Consider the following 19,310-nt stretch of genomic DNA (forward strand, 5'->3'; position numbering starts at 1 on the left):
TTTCAGCTTTCAGCTCTCTAATAACCATGAGATAATTAGAATTTTCTTCCATATTCTCATTTGTTGTTCCTGCATTTCTGATTACAATTTTTTCAAATTCTTTACTCACTCCTGTTATTATTTCCTTAGCTAATGTTTGGATGTTGAACTCGTTGTTTTGTGCTTCACCCTCTGGAGGACTTTTAGCTGGACTCTTGTCCTGGTTTGAGTCTCTAATATTTTTTCTTGTTGTTTTAACCATTTTATATATTATGTTATGAGTTCCCTTTATCAGTACTTTTCAAATTATTGATCACTATTGCCTGGATTGACTTGTGTCTAAGTAATTTAATTAAAGGGTTTACCGTGGTGGAAGTTAACAGTTTTTTTTCAATCCCTGAGTTGGAGCTCAGTGGTGTAAAAGCCTCTTTTTTTTTCTTCCCTGTGGGCTATGGGTGCCTGAGGGCTTTTAAACTATCAATAGGCTTCTTCCCTTAATCACTGACTCCTGACCAAGAGATAAAGCAGGGTGTGGCAGAGATAATCCAGTGGTTATGCAAAGAGACTTTCACAGCTCCTCAGCTATGCCAAGGAGGTATAGGTCTTCTCCTGAGTTTCCCGGTTAGATCTCTGTACCCTGGTGTCCCTCCCTGTTGCTGCTCCAGATTCTGAGGGTAGTAGCAATGGAGACTCAGAGTTGCACTTGTTGAGTCTCTGGGGAGTCCTTTCCTCCCTTCAGCTGTCCCCTTGTTGTGGACTGTTGAACATTTAGCAGTCACTTAATCTCTCCTTAGGCCCCTCTCTCCTCTCTGTCACCAGCCACGCGTGTTTGTACTCATGGATGATTTACTGGGTTCCTGTGGTCATTCTAGTCCTGTCTTGTTTCGGTCCGGGTGGTCTCCTTTGGTATTCCTAGTTGATCCGGGAGAGGAGAGGAGAGGAGAGGAGAGGAGAGGAGAGGAGAGGAGAGGAGAGGAGAGGAGAGGAGAGGAGAGGAGAGAAAGCGATCTGCTGCTCGTAGCTCCGCCTCCGGAAGTCGAATCCGCCCTTGTTGTCTTCTATTGTTGTAGTTATTATTGTTGTTGATGTCATCATTGTTAGATAGGACAGAGAGAAATGGAGAAAGGAGGGGGAAAGAGAGACACCTGCAGACCTGCTTCACCACCTGTGAAGCAACTCCCCTGCAGGTGGGGAGCCAGAGGCTCAAACTGGGATCCTTACTCGGGTCCTTGAGCTTTGTGCCACATGCGCTTAGCCCGCTGTGCTACCACCGACTCCCTCCTATCTTTTTTCTTTTTTTTGTAAAATTATTTACTTATTTTTTTTAATACCAGAGCATTGCTCAGCTCTGGCTTACTGTGGTACAGGGGATTGAACCTGGGACTTTGGAGAGCCAGGGGCTCAAACTGGAATCCTCGCTCAGGTCTTTGTGTTTTGTACTATGTGCTCTTAACCAAGTACACCACTGCCCAATTCCCTTTACTTACTGTTTACTTATTACCAGAGCACTGCTCACCTCTGGCTTATCATGATACTGGGGATTGAACCTGGGACCTCAGCATGAAAGCCTGGTGCACAAACCACTTTGCTATCTCCTTGGACCCTTCAGCAGCCCTAACACCTACTACAGTGTTTGTCAAGGGAATGGGTTTGTCAAGCAGAGGAGCCTGTGATGTGATCCCTTACCTCAGTAATGGTGATATTTTATTTATTTTTTATTTTGTTTATTAATGAGAAAGATAGGAGAGGGAAAGAACCCTGGTACACCCTGGTACATGTGCTGCTGGGGCTTGAACTCAGGACCTCATGCTTGAGAGTTCAGTGCTTTATCTACTGAGCCATTTCCTAGACCACGGTGTTATTTTAAGATTTTATTTATTTATTAGTGAGAAAGATAGGAGGAGAGAGAAAGAACCAGACATCACTCTGGCACATGTGCTGCCAGGGGTCAAACTCAGGACCTCATGCTTGAGAGTCCAAAGCTTTATCACTGCACCACCACCCGGACCACGTGGTGATATTCTATAAGCACACTGAAGTCACAAATAGGATGAGGGTTTGGGTTGGTGCTGCTGTGCCCATCATGGTGCTCCTCTCTGCCAGGTTTGTGTTTCTGCTGGACCGAGGACTGGACATCTATGTGTGGCGGGGCGCCCAGGCCACACTAAGCAGCACCACCAAGGCCAGGTAGGTTGATACAGCGCTGGGACGCTTCTGTAGGGGAAAGCCATTACCCAGGAAAGGCTTGCTGAGCCTCTGTTCCTGCCCGCAGGCTCTTCGCAGAGAAGATTAACAAGAACGAGCGGAAAGGGAAGGCAGAGATCTCACTGCTGAGGCAAGGGCAGGAGCCTCCTGAGTTCTGGGAGGCCCTGGGCGGGGAGCCCTCTGAAATCAAGAAGCATGTGCCTGATGACTTCTGGCCCCCCCAGCCCAAGCTGTATAAGGTGCGCCCCATGCTGGTATGGGAACAGGGTGCCACCTTCTGGATAGGATGGCCTGAGTAGAAGCCTGCAGGCTGGCTAGGACAGAGTCCTGAGAGAGGTGCCAGGCCTGGACACTGGACCTGAGCCCTGTGGGGGCCGCAAAGCTATGGGGTGTAGAGAGCAGAAGTGAGAGGGTTAGCGCTACAGTGAAAGCCTAGGGAGGAGGCGGAGAAGCTAGTAGCAAACACTTCCCCAGGGCCTGTGAGAAGTGACTCACCTAGTAAAGCACACACATTACCTGGTATTAAAACCCAGGTTTGTGATGCTGGCCACCACATGGCAGTACCTTCACAGAAGAAGTGTTACTAGCATTTGAGGAGCAGTGTTGCAATGTCTCTCCTTTTCTCTGTCTCTCCCTCTCTCCTGTCTTTTTTATGTTTATTCAAGAAGTGTTTTTTATTATTTTTTCTGTATATTTAATCTGATACTACAGAGAGAACTTGAGAGGGGAGGGGGGTCTGATAGAGTCCTATCAAATGAAAAGGAAAAAAAAGGGGGGTAGATAGAGGAGAGAAAGATACCTGCAGACCTGCTTCACCTCTTGTGAAGCTTCTTCCCTGCAGGTGGGGAGTGGGGGCTTGAACCCAGGTCCTTGCACATGGTAATGTGTGCACTCAACTGTGTGCACTATCACCCAGCCCCTCATCTCTCTCTCTCTCACCTCTATCTAAAAGAAAAAAATATGACTGGTGGAGTCATGCACCAAGCCACAGAGATAACTCTTGTGCCCCCCCCCATATATATATATATAACAGAGAACTGCTCAACTCTGGTTTACGGTGGTGTCAGGGATTGAAGTTAGGACCTTTTGGTCCACAGGCACGAAAGTCATTTTGCATAACCATTGCCATCCCCATCTCTCCCAAGAAACTTTAAAGCCCTTCCACTGGTCAGCTAATACTTAAAAACAACCTTGGAGACCTAGCAAAACAGCTCACTAGATAATACGGCGCTTTACCATGTGTATGACCCAGGTTCAAGCCCGACCCACACCACACTGAAGGAAGCTTTGGTGCTGTGGTCTCTTTCACTCTATGTAATAGTAAAATAATTCGTCGGTTGTGAAGATAGAACATATCAGCAAAGTATCTCCCAGTGGTTTCCTTTCTATGTTTCTCTCTGAAACAAAACAACAGTGACCAAGGGGTGGAGGAAGCAAAGTCAGGCCCAGAGAGGGCAGGTACAGGGTGCACAGCAGTGCAAGGAGCAGACTCTGCATCACTGCGTTACTGGGGTGGACCCCCCCCCCCATACTCACTTTCTCCACTCACAGGTGGGTCTGGGCCTGGGCTACCTGGAGCTTCCCCAGATCAACTACAAGCTTTCTGTGGAGCACAAGACACAGCCCAAAGTGGAGCTGCTGCCCAAGATGCGGCTGGTGAGATGGGGGGAGGGAGACGTAGGGCAGACTCCTCCCTGTTAACAGGCAATGACCTCCGGCTTCTGCCTACAGCTGCAGAGCTTGCTGGACACACGCTGTGTGTATATCCTGGACTGCTGGTCTGACGTGTTCATCTGGCTGGGCCGCAAGTCCCCCCGCCTAGTGCGTGCGGCTGCCCTCAAGCTGGGCCAGGAGCTGTGTGGAATGCTGCATCGGCCCCGCCACACTGCTGTTAGCCGAAGCCTGGAGGGCACCGAGGCACAGGTATACCCCTGGCCCCACCCCTGGGCACTCACTGAGTCCCCTGCCCCACCCTGCTCAGGCACAGCCCTTTCTCCCTCCGCAGGTGTTCAAGGCCAAGTTTAAGAACTGGGATGATGTGCTGACAGTGGACTATACACGCAATGCAGAGGCTGTGCTGCAGGGCCCTGGGCTAACCGGCAAGGTGAAGCGTGATGTGGAGAAGAAGGAGGGGATGAAGGCAGACCTCACAGCGCTCTTCCTGCCACGCCAGCCACCCATGGCCCTGGCTGAGGTGAGGGCATGGCAAGGGGTCGGGGAGCCAGGGTGGAGGACCAGGAGTGAGCCTGTGGGTGTTGACAGTTCATGTGCACACAGGCAGAGCAGCTGATGGAGGAGTGGAATGAGGACCTGGATGGCATGGAGGGCTTTGTGCTTGAGGGCAAGAAGTTTGCCCGACTACCTGAGGAGGAGTTTGGCCACTTCTACACACAGGATTGCTACGTCTTCCTCTGCAGGTGCCTCCTTCACCCAGTATCTGCCCATCTGGTATAGGGGGCTGCGGCCTTGCTCACACATTCTGACCTACAGGTACTGGGTGCCCGTGGAGTATGAGGAAGAGGAGGAAAAGAAAGATGAGAAGGATGTGGAGAAGGCTGGATCGGAGGGCAAAGATGGCGAAGAGGCGGAGGTGGAGAAGCAGCCAGAGGAGGACTTCCAGTGCATAGTGTACTTCTGGCAGGGCCGTGAGGCCTCCAACATGGGCTGGCTCACCTTTACCTTCAGCCTGCAGAAGAAGTTTGAGAGCCTCTTCCCGGGCAAGCTGGAGGTACATCCTCAGGGGAGTTGGGGTGGGGGGAACTGCAAGCATAAGGAGCCCAGGAGCAAGGAGTGGTCCCCACACTGCCACTCCCCCAGGTGGTGCGCATGACACAGCAGCAAGAAAACCCCAAGTTCCTGTCGCATTTCAAGAGGAAGTTCATCATCCACCGGGGCAAAAGGAAGACTGCGCAGGGAGGCCTGCAGCCCAGTCTCTACCAGATCCGCACCAACGGCAGTGCCCTCTGTACCCGGTGCCTGTGGGGGGCAGCCAGAAGTAGTCCAGGGGTGGGGGTGGGGCTGAGCTGCCAGGGTCCTTGCTGACACTCACCTCTCTTAGGTGCATCCAGATCAACACCGACTCCAGCCTCCTCAACTCTGAGTTCTGCTTCATCCTCAAGGTGGGTGGAGTCCTGATGGAGGAGGACTGGCTGGGGGGTGGCTAGGGGGTAATCCTAACCAGAGCTTTCCAATGGCCCCCAGGTTCCCTTTGAGAGTGAGGACAACCAGGGCATTGTGTACGCGTGGGTGGGCCGGGCATCTGACCCCGATGAGGCCAAGCTGGCAGAGGACATTCTCAACACCATGTTTGAGGCCTCCTACAGCAAGCAGGTGGGTGGTGGGTAGTGGGTGGTGGGAGGTGGGCAGGGAAGGGGGCACATCACCTGGACTGAACAATCCCTGCCCACAGGTCATCAATGAAGGTGAGGAGCCCGAGAACTTCTTCTGGGTGGGTATTGGGGCTCAGAAGCCATATGATGACGACGCAGAGTACATGAAGCACACAAGGCTCTTCCGGTGAGTGAAGCCCCCCTACCCCACAACTACCCTACAACTGTCCTGTCCTGTCCACCTGCCCTGTCCTTCACCTCAGCACCTCTGGCCCCCAGATGCTCCAACGAGAAGGGCTACTTCGCAGTGACTGAGAAGTGCTCAGACTTCTGCCAGGACGACCTTGCCGATGATGACATCATGTTGCTGGACAATGGCCATGAGGTGAGCCTATGGGCCTTCCATGCACCCAGGCTAGTTGGGCCACAGGAGGGTGTTCCTGAGCCTCCTTCCTTGTCCCTACAGGTGTACATGTGGGTGGGTACCCAGACAAGCCAGGTAGAAATCAAACTCAGTCTTAAAGCCTGCCAGGTGAGTGGGTAGGTGGAGGGATGCAGGCGGGCATGGGTTGGGAGTACCGGCTAGGTTCGGGTGGGCAGCAGGGGCTCAGCACTGTGCCCACAGGTTTACATCCAGCACCTGCGCTCCAAGGAGCATGAGCAGCCACGCCGCCTGCGTCTCGTCCGCAAGGGCAATGAGCAGCACGCCTTCACCCGCTGTTTCCATGCCTGGAGCACCTTCCGTACTGCACCAGCATAGGGTGTCTGCCACCTGCAGCCAGGACACACCACAGCCCTGTCTCTGGGAGATGGAGAAAGGTCCCCCAACCCCCTCACCCTGTGCCTCATGTCCCAGCAGCAGCAGCAGTGCAGGACCCCAGCACCACCCTGGACACCAGACTCCCTCACTAAGCACGTGTGATAGGCCCTACTAGCAGAAATGAGGTAGACAGGGCTGGCCTTTGTGAGATATTAAATGCTTTTATTTTCAGTATTAAAAATCAGTACTTTTAATATTAAAACAGTGCTAATTTTAAAAAATGACAGGAAAAAAACCCAAGGTACAATCTACAGAGAAACCCATCCCAACCAGCGTCTCTACCACATACTCTGTTGGTAGGGTTCTAGCCCAGGGTGCCCGGCCAAACCCCAGTTTGTCTTGCCTATGTACACATACATACACACATACACACTCACACAGGCTGTGGGAGCCTTCTGGTTCAGGAGCAAGTACCAAAATAGTTTTAGAAATGACTGCAACCAGCACAGGAGTTAGAAAAATACTCTTTGCAAAGGGAGGGGAGGACTTGTGCAGGGTGTGGACTGCCACCTGCCCACTGTCATCCTTGGCACTTAGCTGAGAGCCACTGTGAGGGGGACCCCATCTGAGTTGCCCCCAGAGGATCTGGCCCACACCTGGGGCTACCCAGGGCCTGGGTGGGCATGTCCTGCTAGAACCTACAGGTTATTGGGTCTGGGTCTCTGAGCTGTCCTGGATCCCAGCTGAGGAGTGTGGTGTGGTCAGTGCTGGTCTTCCTGAGAGGGAGGGTGTTAGCAGGTCATGAGGCTGTGCCACAAAAGTTCTCCCATTCAACCTCATCAGGGCAGGTCCCAGGGCCAAGGCCCTAGTCAGGCTGGGGTGGCCTGTCAGATCTTTGAGCCCTGACCACTAAGAAAATGAAGGCAGAGGACAGGCTATCTGCTCAGTGAGGGTGAGGCTGGGGGTGGGTACACAGGCCCCACTTGGGCTGGCATTTTAGAAGCAGACTGGCTATGCAGCCCCTGATAGCTGGTCCAGGGTTGGCCCAATTGTCCTGAATTGAGAGGGCCCTCAGAACCCATTAGTGAGCAGGACCAAAAGAGCCCAGGTCCCACCTGCAGCATTTCATCTGATCAGGATGGTCCGGGTGCGGGCCTCCTCTTCTGCCACAGTCCTTAGACTCTTCTCTGATTCCTCAGAAGAGCTGGGGGAGAGGGGGTGGTCAATGGATGCAGGGTAGTCCACACCTTAGTTCTGACATAAGACTAAAGGGGCACTGGGGACAAGGCAGCTCTCCACAAACCCATCCACCTACTCGCCTCACCCCAAGAAATCCTTCACGTCCTCTACAGTGACGTCCCCCGTCGTGTCAAATGTGGTGTCAGCACTGATGGCTGAGTCGATAGACATGGGAGAGAGACTGGCCTCAGGTGGCTCTACGGTGTCTGCCGGGAAGAAGTGGTCAGGCCCTGCCCAGACTGAGGGGCCCTTACATTGGAACCACATGTAGTCCTCTCCCCACCCTGCCTCCAGGCTTCTGCTGGGGGTACCACTACCCTTCTGCCAGCCTCCCTCACCAGCTCCCTTGCTGAGGACAGGATCAGGGATGCCATCATGCTTCTGGGGATCCAAGACAACGCCTGGGGTCCCGTTAGCCTGGCTCAATTTGGGTGACTCTTGGAGCCTGCAGTTGGCAGAGATGGGACCATGAAGGAGGCCACAGGAGGAGGTAAAGGGCTTGTGGCCAGCCCTTTGCCCTCTTCTTCCTCCTGTGTCCAGACAGGCTGACCTAAGGATGCCCCCACCTCCATGCACTACTTGGGGCCAGGCTGGCCTTTACAGGCACCCCCATCAAGGACTGCCCCATCCATTCACCTGGTGTGGGCTGTGTCGTGTGGCCAGCTGATGTCCAGAGAACAAAGGGGCTCCGTGATGTTGCGAGCACTCAGGGAGAAGCGTTCAAACTCTGATGGCGAGATCAGGTAGAAACCTGGTGGGGCAGTAGAGATGAGGCGAATGACTAACCACAGCCCCCATGACAGCTCTGCCCCCATGGGCACTGTGCCACCAGGAGCCTGCCTCACCCTGGCCATGGCGTGTGAAGACACAGGAAGCGATGCCACTGATGTCCTCCTTGCGGATGCAGGGATAATGCACCTGTGGCCGCAAGCCAGGCACGGAGAATATATGCACGTCACCGAGGTTGGTGAGGCAGGCCAGGCCTGTCTCAGTGTAGTCCTCACAGGCCACACTGGCAAATGTGGCCAGGGCCACCTTGCGCACACGACAGCCCTCATGTGCTGTCAGCTTGAACTTGGTCTTGGCACTCACTTTGGGCAGCGTGAACACCTGGTGACAGGAGGGGACTGGTGAGGAAGCCACCCTTCCCTTAGGCCCACCTAGGCCTAGCGTCCCTCAACCTTTGGGAAAGCCTCCTACTGGCTGTGGCCAGGTGGCAGCTCCCCCTCCCCCAGAAAGTGGTGATGGTGGTGGGGTGTGTGGAGGAACTCTGGGCATTCACCTTGAACTGCTCCTCAGAGGCGATGAGCACTGCATGACCGCCCTGCATGTCGGGTGCCTGGGCCAGGTCCCTTGAGGCCTCATAGGGCTCAGGCAGTGGGCGTCCCCGCCCATCCAGCACAGCGATGGCCACTACAGGCGCTCGGTGCATCAGCTGCACCTCCTTGCCCAGCACTGCCTCCACTGCCCGCTCTGGCCGCTTCTCACCCCCTGCTGTGGCCACAGGGACTTCCAGTGCATAGGCAAACACAGAGCCAGAGTTGGTGCCCGCCCACATGGTGGGGCCATGGTGGGTAGCTGGAGATGACAGGAACGAGTGAGTCCTTACACTGGTGCTCCACACTGGGCCCCGACAGCTACTACCTCACTCTGTGGAACTCTTGGTCCCCACACCCCCACTTCTACTGCTAGGCTTATCGACAGGCTTGGAACCAGAGCCCAAAGGATGGGTATACCTCCTCAGCCTCTGTGTCACACCCAGTCCTGGGCTAGAAGCAGTGCTGACATGTGAGGTGGGCCTACAGGAATGTTCTCTAGTGGAAGCCCCAGGCCACCCCTGCCTGTCCTTGAGGAATGATGACATCAACATCAATCATAGGGAAACAAGCCCCAGAGAGAAGTCAGTGAAGCATCAGGGAGATAGCTACCTGGCAAAGCATCAGACTTGCATGTAATAGATAAATCTTTCTTCTCTCTTTATAGATAAGTCTTTTTTTTTCATAGTGGGGGGGGCAGATGGAGTGCTTGGTTAAGTGCACATATTACAATGTGCGTGGACACAGTTTCAAGCCTCAGCAGGGGGAAAGCTTCACACTCTCTCTAACTCCTTCTCTCGATTTCGCAGTTTTTACCGGCAGGGGGAAAGCTTCACACTGTCTCTTTCCCTCTCTAACTCCCTCTCTTCTCTTGATTTCTCAGTTTTTACCCAATAGTAGCAGAAGTAGTAGTAATAGTAATAAAATACACATGGCCCAAAGACATATGAAGAAACACTCCACATCAATTATAAAAGAAATGCAAATAAAAACTACACTGAAATGCTACCTATATTAACAACAACAGTAAGTCAATAAAAACTTGAAACATGGCCCAGTGGCTCTGTGCTGGGAATCTGAACTGACTTTCTTAGGGGACAATGAAGGGACTTCTGGTTCTGTGACAGCCAGTAGGACAGTCCTGTGGACAAAACCTCAAGAGGGGCCTGGAGAGTGCGCACCCACTGAAGCACACTACCTCACAGTGCATAAGACTCTGGCTTCAAGACCCAGTGCTATAAACAGCACCAGGGAAGCTCCAAGGATGGTAGAGTCGAGTTGTGGTGTTTCTTCCCCTCTCAGAAATAAAAGAAACTAGAATGGGGCAGCCCACCTCAGTCTGACTCTGGCTCACACTAGTTCCTCAACCCCTGGAAATTCTGGGGCACAGAGGGGGCACTTAGTGAAGCTTTTGATCTCTGGAAAGCACATCCCATATCTGTCCACCTCTTAGCAGCCCCCACCCACCATGCCCTGGCCTCACCATCCCGAAGAAAGGTGTCAGCGAAGTAGAGGCAGCGCACCACCCCTGAGAGGGAGTCATCAGCCGAGCGGGGCTCAATACGACGCTGCACAGGTGTCACCTCCATATCATGGGGGCAGGCCTGTTCTGCCAGCTGTGCATTGGCTTCCTGCAGCTGGAAGGGAGGCAGGAAGCTCCAGAACCCCATTTTTCCAAATCCTGTCTGCCTCCACACAGGCTGGTGCTCAGCTGAAGGTGAACATAAGGGGAGCAGGCTCCAGGCCAGGGTCCCGGTACCCAACTGCCCCAGCCCTAGCATACCTTGCTGTTGGCAATAACAGTCCGCTTCTTGCCTGACACCCGACTCTTGCGGATGCGCCGGAAAGACTGGCGCAGTGACTTCTTCAGTGACTTCACCCGGGACAGGGGCCCCTCCATGGCCAGTGAGTCATTGGGATGAAGGGTGCACCTGAGGGTAGGCAGTGATGGTCATGCTACACCACCACCAGCCTACAGAGCACCCACCTGCACACTAGCTCCCTCCGCCCAGAAGGGCCACATGTATGGCCCCACAGCAGACTGGGGCCACCATACATCTGAACCCCACCTCCTAGGTGTCCACACACCTGGACAACACAGGACTCTTTCGCTGATAGTCGAAGAGGCCAAAGCCATGGCTGGTGCCAAAGGCCACAAGGCTCCACTCAGCATGGAGTGTGACTGCAGTGACAGCGGCGGGTGGCAGGCACTGTACCAGGACACGGGGCTGGAAGCCGGCGGGCCAGGGCAAGGGCCCTGTGCGTGGGCTCAGCCGCTCATGGCCTTTCCACGTGAAGCCCTCACGGTCCTGCAGCAGGTCCACGCTAGCCACACTGACCACCTGCTCCGAAGGCATGTCGCTCAGCTCCAGCACCAGAACCTGAACCAGAGGGAGTGGATTTCAGAGCCAAAGGCAGGCGATGCTGTAAGCACTTCCAAGCACCCCTAGAGATCTCAAGGAACAGTGCCCACCCCCCACCCACCCCCTGGCAGTGGTAAGAACACAGAGCGTGGATGCCCAGGGGAGGAGCTCACTGCAGGTGGGCAGTGAACAAGGCCCTACCGGCCCTTGCTGGCGAGCCAGACTCATCAGGCCATGATGCCCCATCCTCAGGACCCTCCATTCACAGCCCAGACTCAAGGTCCCCAACAATGGCTATCACCTCCCTGCCTAGCACAGCACAGCTACCTGAAGCCCCACTCCCACCTTGGGGCCAAAGCCTCCCATACTCCAGCAGACCCTCTAGCTCAGGCTACCTCCCCAGGGAGCTTTGATGCTGGGGACATCACCTGGCCTGCGGTGCCAGCCACCACCATGTGGGCCGTGTACTTGCAGAGCGCCACCTTTTGCACACCCAGCCGTGGGTCATCACTATAGGGATCAAAGCAGCCCACCTGTGGGGGACAGGGGAAAGCGATGTGCATCAGAGCTAGGGGTACAGTCCACCTGGGGGTAGCACAAAGTAATAGCAGGGGGACATAAGGCAGGGCCAGGCTGCAGGGCCAGAGAGAGAGAGGCCCACCTTGCGGAAAGGAGGCCAGTCGTCCTCAGCAGCCTGGGCAAGGCTGTCGGAATGATCACAGTCAGTTTGGAAGAGGCTTGCCGTACTCAGCTTATAGAGCAGCCGCAGTGCCACACCAGAGGCATCCCAGAAGCGCACAGTACCGTCCTCGTGGCTGCAAGGAAAACAGTGTCAGACCCTCGGAGCTCAGCATACCCGTCACTCACTACACACTACACATCGTGCACACCCCAGGAAGACCTGCATATTCAAAGTGCCCGCAGGACCCAGGGCTCTCCGCACAGGGTGGGGAGGAATGGGTATCACCACTAGTGTGAAATGCAGATGATAGAGGGGGCGGCACCAGAAGCTGGTGACTACAGGGCTCTACCCCTGCCACCAGGGCTAAGAGTCAGCCATGCAGGTGGAGCAGCCAGGCCAGGAGGAAGCAGGAAGGGCCTGAGAAGAACAGACACATCTGGAGCCCTAGGCAAGGGAGGGGATTCAGCACCGAGGCATGGGAAGGCATGTCAGTCTGCAGGGCTGGTTGGGACAATTCTAGTGGCCCTGAAAGCCAGTAGAGAACAGAAAGTGAAGTCAGAGGCCCTAGGATCCCAGCAGAGGCAGATGGCTGGGCAGGACAGGAAATCAGGGCCTGAGTCACCAGGCACGTCAGCGCCCGCCAGGCCCAGTTCAGGCTCTTCGACACCTGCCTGGGGCAGCTCAGTGTGGGCTAGCCCAGATTTTCCGGTCCCAGGGCAGGCTGAGTAAGTGGAGCTCAGTTCTAGGCCAAAAGGCAGGAGAGGGCAGAGCAATCTCAAACCAGGGTCAAGGGAGGCTCCATACCAATCTAGCCTGCTGGAGGGGACTCCTTGGTCCCCCATGGGCTTCCAAGCCCTCCCCCAAACCTGTGTGGATGCAACAGACCCCCTCCCCACCTCAGTGCCTAGCCACGAGATTTAGCTGCCTACCCGGTGAGAAGCAACCCTCGCTGCAATGGTTCCTGGGCCAAGTTCCGGCCCCCAGTGATGGGCCAGCTCTGGAGAGGCAAAGAGAAAAAGAGGAATAAGAGGCCTGGCACCTTGAGCCCAAGCCTCTACCCCCCACCCTACACACACACACACACACACACCCCATAGGTCACACACCAAGGCAGTAGGAGCAGGCTGTGGGCTCTGCTGCTCGCCCGCACTCACGAGGCGGGCCCACAGCTTGGCGGGGACGTTGGCGACATGGGCAGAGCAGGTGATGGCTGAGGAGTGCAGGGGAGCCAGGTAGGGCGCAGGCAGGGCTGGCCAGCCGGGCGTCTGCAGGTCCAGCACTACCAGCTCTTCCTCCAGCAGTACAGCCAAGGCCTGTGGCTCATCAAACTCTGTGGGGCAGGAGGAAGTGAGTATGGGCTCAGAGGTAGGGACACCAGGATGGCAGATAGACTGGGTACCCACCGTCTTCGAGCTGAGAGCTGTGCACCGTGAAGAAGTCAATGATGCGAGAGGTAAAGTCCAGAGTCACCAGGGTCTCAGCTCGGAGCACGCTCACACAGTGGCGGTCACCATAGCTGGCTCGGGGCATGCCGCCACTGAAGATGATGAAGTGGTCTCTACACGCAGGAATTGTGTGAGTCAGGGACCAGGAGTTATACTGGACTACAGCACCCAGAGCTCCAAGCCTACCCCTAGCCCAGGACACAGCTCCACTTACCCAGACACACAGCTCCGCCACAGGATCTTGTTGATGGCTTTACAGGGAAAAGGGCCTGGAGGGTGGGACACAGTCAGCCTCCTGGTGGGGGGCTGGCCGCACCCAGTCAGACTTCTCACAGCCTCTCCCCCCACCCATCACACCTCCCTCTTGCAAGCTGCTTTCTACCCTCTATAGGAAGGTCTGGCCTGACCTAGCCTCCCAGGAGTCTCACCCCCTTGGACCTGGCCTGGTGCTACCATGTTCCACATGCACCACTGGGCCCCCTTACCTGGCCCAGGCACCTTGGAATTGCCCACCCATCCCCCCTACTCACCGTAAGGCATAGTGGCGATTGTGGGCTGCACTGCTGGGGAGCCACCTGTGTCAGCAGACCAGACAGCATAGCTGCCGTCGCTGTGCGAGCTGACCAGTGTTCCCCCACTGCGCTCCCAGCACAGGCTCTCCAGCTGCTGCAGGTGGAGGGGGGTGTGAGAGGGCTGGGCAGGCATAGGGCCCCCATGGGTACTGCCCCTCCACACACCTGGTTTCCCAGGAAGACACGGTGCGCACACTGTGCGGCCAGGTTCCAGATGACCAGCAGGCCGCGGCTGTAGCCGATGAGCATCTTGGTGGGGTCCCGCAGATGTCCTTGTAGTGCCTCCACGGGGCCCAGTGCCTTCCCACAGCGGTAATCACCTGGCACGCTACAGGGAAGTCTAGTGAGCAGCTGTAGGGGGAGACCAGGTCTGGTGGCCGGCCAGGGTGTCACCTGCTGCTCACCTTTGCAAAACCTCATCCGGGCTCAGGGTCTGCCCCTCCAGAAGTTTCAGGGTGGGCATGTCCAGGAAGAAGATGCTGCCACTCTCCGTGCCCAGGGCTGCCATGCTGCCCTCAGCCACCAGCAGGACGACCGTGACCCGGGCCAAGCAAGGGGGGCCACTGCAGGGGCAAGTAGGATGGGTGAGGAACGATGAGGAGGTGCAGGGCCCTGTCTGCTTCACTGGGCCCTCATTATCAAGGGGGCTGGCAGGCGGCAGGAGCAGGGAGGCATCCTAATTAGCTCTCAATTATTCATCAGGATGGCGGCAGGCAGAGGATAAAAATAGGCTCCCCAGGTCTGGGAGATAGACTCTGAGCTTTGCCACCCACCAGGAGGGGGAAGGCCTGGGTCACCGCCCCGCCCAGGTCCCATAGGTAACCTGTCTCCAGCCATGAGTAGGCAGGAGACCCCACACACCCAGCCCCAGGCTAGAGCGGAGCTGTGGGGTGCACCCCAATCCTGGCAGACTAGGATAAGCCTCTCACTGAGCCTCGACACGCAGCCAGAGTCCCTCACAGGACTTGCCCCTAGGCAGTCCTGCTGGTGCCCCAGACACTATGCCTGTCATGCCACCTCCAACTCAAAGGATCTGTGCTAACAGCAGCCCCTATACCTGTCAGCACAGGGAAAACATTCAGGACAAGGTCTCTGAGACAGTGTCACCATGAGTCCCCAGCAGTCTGGAGCCTGGCCCATAACTGACTCTGCAGTCCAGGCAGCACGTTTTCACATTAGGCCCATCTACAAGACGGGACCCAGCCACACTTGTGTCCCCATCCCCAAAGGCCATTTCCATCCCCACTAGGATGCCGTGGCCTGCTGGGCCTGGTACCTGGCTCCATCTGAGCCCGGCCGGCTGGTTGGCTGGAAACTATGGGCTTCCTCCAGGCGGGCACAACAGTTTCGGGGGACAATCTCCCAGAGATGTAGGCTGCTATCATCCAGCAGTGTCAGGAGGCAGCCCTAGGGAGAGGGGGCAGAGGCCAAGAGGTAAGCTGAGGAGCTGGGACCCCAGGGGCCTACTGGTGTAATTGTGGGTGTGAGTATAGGAGGAGGCCTACCTGGCCAGGTAGGAAGAGCATCTGGGTGACAGTGGCTGTGTCACGGTGCAGGCCAGTGAACTCCACGCCGGGGGCACCATAGCTGGGGGTGGTGGGGTCAAGGCAGAAACAGCCAACAGGTTGAAAAGGCCCAGCAGCTTGTCTCCAACAGGCTCCCAGTGGGCCCCTGCCTGGAAAAGCAGCCCCACTAGGGCAGTGCCAGACCAGAAGGGAGACGCCCTCCCCCAAACGCTACATCAATCAGCCCTTCCCTGTCTAGTGCCTGGGCCAGTGACCCAACATGCTCCTTGGAGGACACAGCCGAGCAGAGGAGCACACATCCACCTGGGGGGCTCAGCCTAGGCCTACCAACTGGGGATGCTAGGCCAGACATAGCAGGAAAGCTGGGGTACCCTAGTGTCCAGCCTCCCCTGCAGCACAGTTGAGGAGTGGCCTGGCCAGCCCATTTCACAGATGAGCATGGAGGGGCCTACAAAGCCTGGGCAAAATGCTACTTCCAGTGCCCAGAGCTGATGCCAGAGGCACAGCAACTCCAGGTCCATAGACAGGAAGGAGGAAGGGCTGGGGAGGGGTCTACAAAGTTGCCCAGTGACCAGGCTGTTGCCTAGAGCTAGAGCGGGGTTTGCCTGCAGGGGCTGTGGAAAACACAGAAGAGGGGACAAAAGAAGCAGTAGGAGCTGCTGGCGGGAACAGGGTCACCAAGGAGACAGGGCGGGTAGGCCTGGAGGGGGAGGGGCACCCTTTTGTGGCCAGGACTGTCCTGGCAGCCTCAGTTTCCTAGACCAGGGCCCTGCTGGGGGTGGGATGGGTTGGGGGTGGGGTTTAGAGGGCTGCAGGGCCAGAAGGAACAGCACCTGCAGGCCAGGAAGTGAGCTGCACCCCACTGCAGGTGAGGTGGGGGCCAGGACAAGCAGAGCAGGCAGAATGAGGCTCAAATGAGCAGACCCCTCCTCACCTCACTACTCTCCTGGGAGCTGCCCCACAGCTGTGGAGTGAATCCCCAGCCTGGCAGGACGCACTCAGGCCCAAAGACTCCGCCCCCACCCGGCCAGGGAAAATGCTTGCTTTGTGCAGTTCACACAGCCCATTGTGCCACAGCCAGCCTGCAGCCAGGTGGGGGCCGCACTGCCCTGCCATGCCGAGCCTGGCACTGCTGCTGGGCTGCCTAGGTGACCACTGTGCTGAGATGCACCAAGGATCACTTTGAGGTGAACACTGGTCTCACGGTCTCAGGAGTGCCAGGGAGAGGCTGGTCAGCAGCCCCAGCACCACCCTGAGAGCCAGCACAAAGCCCAAGTCCATTAAGGCTGTGGCGCAAAGGATACATCTTGACAGCCCCAGTGCGGGTGCCGATGGCCATGATCCGCAGCTCCGGGTCGAAGGCAAGGGCGCTGGGCTGATTGGGGAAGCCATGCTCCACAGTCTGCAGGGTAGGGCAGGGTGCTCGGACAGGTATAGCCCCCCTCCCATAGGCCCCACTACTGCTGCACAACCTTGGCCTCAAGTCCCCAAGCCCCTAAAGCTGTGTTCACTCATTGAGCACAGGGGTCTGGCAGCAAGCTTAGATTAGGGCTCAACAGGGTATAGGGTGGACCCCCCTGGCCTGAGCAATACCCCGACTCACAGAGGCACTGGCTGCCCAGAGTCCCACATGAAGTGAAGTCCACACATGCTCGGGACAGCTAGGCAGGGAGCTCCCCGCCCAGCCCCTGGAGCATGCCCCCCCCCCACACCTGGTTCCCCTGGAAAGTGGAGAGCAGGGCTCCCTTCTGCACCCGGGGTGGGAGTGATCTTAAAGGGCAGATACCCCAGGGCTGTCCATGGGCTGACACTCAGGGGTCTCCTGACCATCCCCAGATGTACTCCTTCCTCACCTGCTCCTTACCCAGAACTTTCTCCCCAGGCCTGAGGAGCCTATAACCCTGTCCTCAACACCAAACTGTGGGCCACCACTACTGTCACCCTGCCTCAGCCAACCACATAGCCTGTCAAGACCTTTGCAGGCAGGTCTGGCCTGGGGCTCAACTCCACCTGGCCTTGGGGGGGCAGTAGGCTTCTTTCCTACTCGCCCAGTGAGGGCATCTCCTTTCCCCCCTGCAAGTGAGTGCACTGGTTAGCCATCTCAGGACCCCAGCTCTCAGATCAATGCTCCCAGTTACCCACAGTGCTCCCTCCACTCCACCCAGGCCCCATTCCCCAACACAGGCAGGTGCTCTGGGGCTCTGTGCCCACTGTCACTCTAGCTGAAGGCTCCAGCCAGTTCTCCACACCTGGCTCGCTTGTCCCTGAGCATGTGTCCTCTACACTCTGTCTCCCTAACTGCATCCAAGCATTGGCACCACCCCAGTAATGTACACTCTTCCTGACCAGCAGGCCAGTGACTGTTAAGGTGCAAAATAGAGGACAGCTCAGGGCCAAAAAGAGAGGGTGGGGTGGTGTGGCGGCCCTCAAACAAGGCCCAAAGTCTGTGCCCAACCCACTGGGGAGTCTGAGCCAGTAGTCAGGCTCCCCTCTCTGGTAACCAAGCCCCCTATCCAAAATCATCCTTCCTAGCTCCCCACCATGGGGGTCTTCACCCCCTTAGCAGGGAGCCCATCTACCAAGGACCTGAGATCCCCACCATCTGTCTCAGCACACCTCACACCTCAGCCCAGCCTCCAGAGGCGCCCTCACAGCCACAGCTGGAGGGGGAAGTATCAATGTATCAAGTATCAATGGGGAGCTGGCAAGTTCTCAGCCACCAAGTGTGAGTGAGGGTCCAGCTGCAAGGGGCAGGCCTTGTTGTACAGTGTTCTCTATGCAAAGTCCTCTCCTGGACCATAGCCAACTCTGAAAATCCTGCCCCTCAAAACTAAAGTCACACCCCACCAACATCCAGGCAAGATGTCATCCCTCTCGAACCTCAACTCTGAAGGGCAGTGAGGGGCTGTTTATCCAGAGGAGGGGGCACAGAATACAGATGACATCTAGGGTCTCATGCCACCTGGTATTGGGATGGCTGAAGACGGCCTCTCTCCCTTGGCCCTCCGTGCCCCACCTGCAGCCTGGCCCAGAGAGGAAGGCCACGGCCTAGGTGACACCCAGGGAAGGGACACTGAGGCTTGGGGAGCAGCGGAACAGGGGGGCAGCAGAGCGGGGCGTGGTGAGGCTTCGAGCAGCAGATAAACCGCTGGGGCTGCCTCTGGGGCTGAGCGGGGCTCCTTGCTCCCCCCGCCCCGAGAGACAGCGTGCGCGGTCCAGATACTGAGAGACATCCCGAGACAGCGCCGGCAGAGTCAGAGAGGCAGCCTCGAGACAGCCTGGCGCAGCCCACACGGGGGGGGGTGGGGGGGGGGTGGAGGGCTGCTCCAGGACTGGGGCGGGAGGCTTGGGGGCCCTCGGGGGGGCTGGCGAGTCCGGGATTCTCCCGCGTCCGGAAGGGGGTGCGGGGCCTGAGGAGACTGGTCCGGGGCCGGGTAGGAGGCTCCTCCCGCGGGAGGCTGCTCTGGGGTCGGTGCTAGTCCGAGGCCCGCCAGGGCTGCTCGGGGCCGAGTCGGGGGACTCTGGGGCCGGGTCGGGGGGCCGTTCCGGGGCCGAGCGGAGGGGCTGCTCGCGACCGGGGAAAGGGGGCTCGAGACCAGGTGGGGGTGCTCGGGGCCCAGCCGCCCGCGCCCCTGGCGACCCCTCCCCCCGAAGCCCGACGTGGCCCGGGCCCGCCCCTCCCGCCGGTCCGGCCGCCGCAGCACCTTGTTAAAGGCGAAGAGCTCCTGCTTCAGCTTCTCGCGCTGCGGGTCGGCGCCCTGCCGCCGGAACCGAAACTTCATCATCTTGCGCCCGGCAGCCGCCGCCCGCTGCCGCCCTCAGGATGCGCCGCGCGGCCCCGCCGGTCCTGAGGCGCGGGCGGGGCGCCAGGCGGCCGGGCGCGGGCGCGGGGGG

At 57.3% G+C, this 19,310-nt stretch overlaps 2 protein-coding genes across 9 annotated transcripts in view; one reads left to right on the forward strand and one right to left on the reverse strand.

The window, feature by feature from the left end:
* The window catches only part of FLII (FLII actin remodeling protein), a 26,087-nt gene extending 19,573 nt beyond the window's left edge, over nt 1–6,514 (forward strand). For both annotated transcript variants that reach the window (XM_007526191.3, XM_060203203.1), the window contains exons 17-30: nt 2,083–2,166; nt 2,252–2,423; nt 3,736–3,840; nt 3,916–4,107; nt 4,190–4,378; nt 4,462–4,601; nt 4,675–4,912; nt 5,002–5,156; nt 5,243–5,303; nt 5,386–5,514; nt 5,594–5,700; nt 5,793–5,898; nt 5,980–6,045; nt 6,139–6,514. In XM_007526191.3, the coding sequence (XP_007526253.1) occupies nt 2,083–2,166; nt 2,252–2,423; nt 3,736–3,840; nt 3,916–4,107; nt 4,190–4,378; nt 4,462–4,601; nt 4,675–4,912; nt 5,002–5,156; nt 5,243–5,303; nt 5,386–5,514; nt 5,594–5,700; nt 5,793–5,898; nt 5,980–6,045; nt 6,139–6,273 (1,879 nt within the window). In that variant the 3' untranslated portion in view covers nt 6,274–6,514. The remainder of the gene's footprint in view (nt 1–2,082; nt 2,167–2,251; nt 2,424–3,735; nt 3,841–3,915; nt 4,108–4,189; nt 4,379–4,461; nt 4,602–4,674; nt 4,913–5,001; nt 5,157–5,242; nt 5,304–5,385; nt 5,515–5,593; nt 5,701–5,792; nt 5,899–5,979; nt 6,046–6,138) is intronic.
* Nucleotides 6,470–19,310, reverse strand: LLGL1 (LLGL scribble cell polarity complex component 1). 7 transcript variants are annotated; one of them, XR_009552993.1, is made up of 22 exons: nt 19,121–19,310; nt 16,721–16,818; nt 15,396–15,477; nt 15,167–15,297; nt 14,295–14,453; nt 14,056–14,218; nt 13,849–13,984; nt 13,533–13,587; nt 13,277–13,431; nt 12,980–13,203; nt 12,803–12,870; nt 11,853–12,006; nt 11,620–11,724; nt 10,917–11,209; nt 10,612–10,759; nt 10,312–10,465; nt 8,795–9,090; nt 8,358–8,622; nt 8,149–8,263; nt 7,851–7,957; nt 7,389–7,477; nt 6,470–7,049 (listed from the first exon to the last, which is right to left on the reverse strand). XR_009552993.1 is itself a non-coding variant. In XM_007526193.3 (22 exons), the coding sequence occupies exons 1-22, from the start codon at nt 19,199–19,201 to the stop codon at nt 7,399–7,401; spliced, it is 3,189 nt and encodes a 1,062-aa protein (XP_007526255.1). In that variant the 5' UTR covers nt 19,202–19,310; the 3' UTR covers nt 6,470–7,398. The 7 variants fall into 7 exon arrangements, 5 of the variants coding, with proteins under 5 accessions (XP_007526255.1, XP_060059190.1, XP_060059188.1 ...); XM_007526193.3 differs by adding an exon at nt 7,598–7,718 and having other exon boundaries at nt 6,470–7,477; XM_060203207.1 differs by lacking the exon at nt 7,851–7,957.

Source organism: Erinaceus europaeus, chromosome 12 (genome assembly GCF_950295315.1).
Source record: "Erinaceus europaeus chromosome 12, mEriEur2.1, whole genome shotgun sequence".
NCBI classification, from domain to species: Eukaryota; Metazoa; Chordata; class Mammalia; order Eulipotyphla; family Erinaceidae; genus Erinaceus; species Erinaceus europaeus.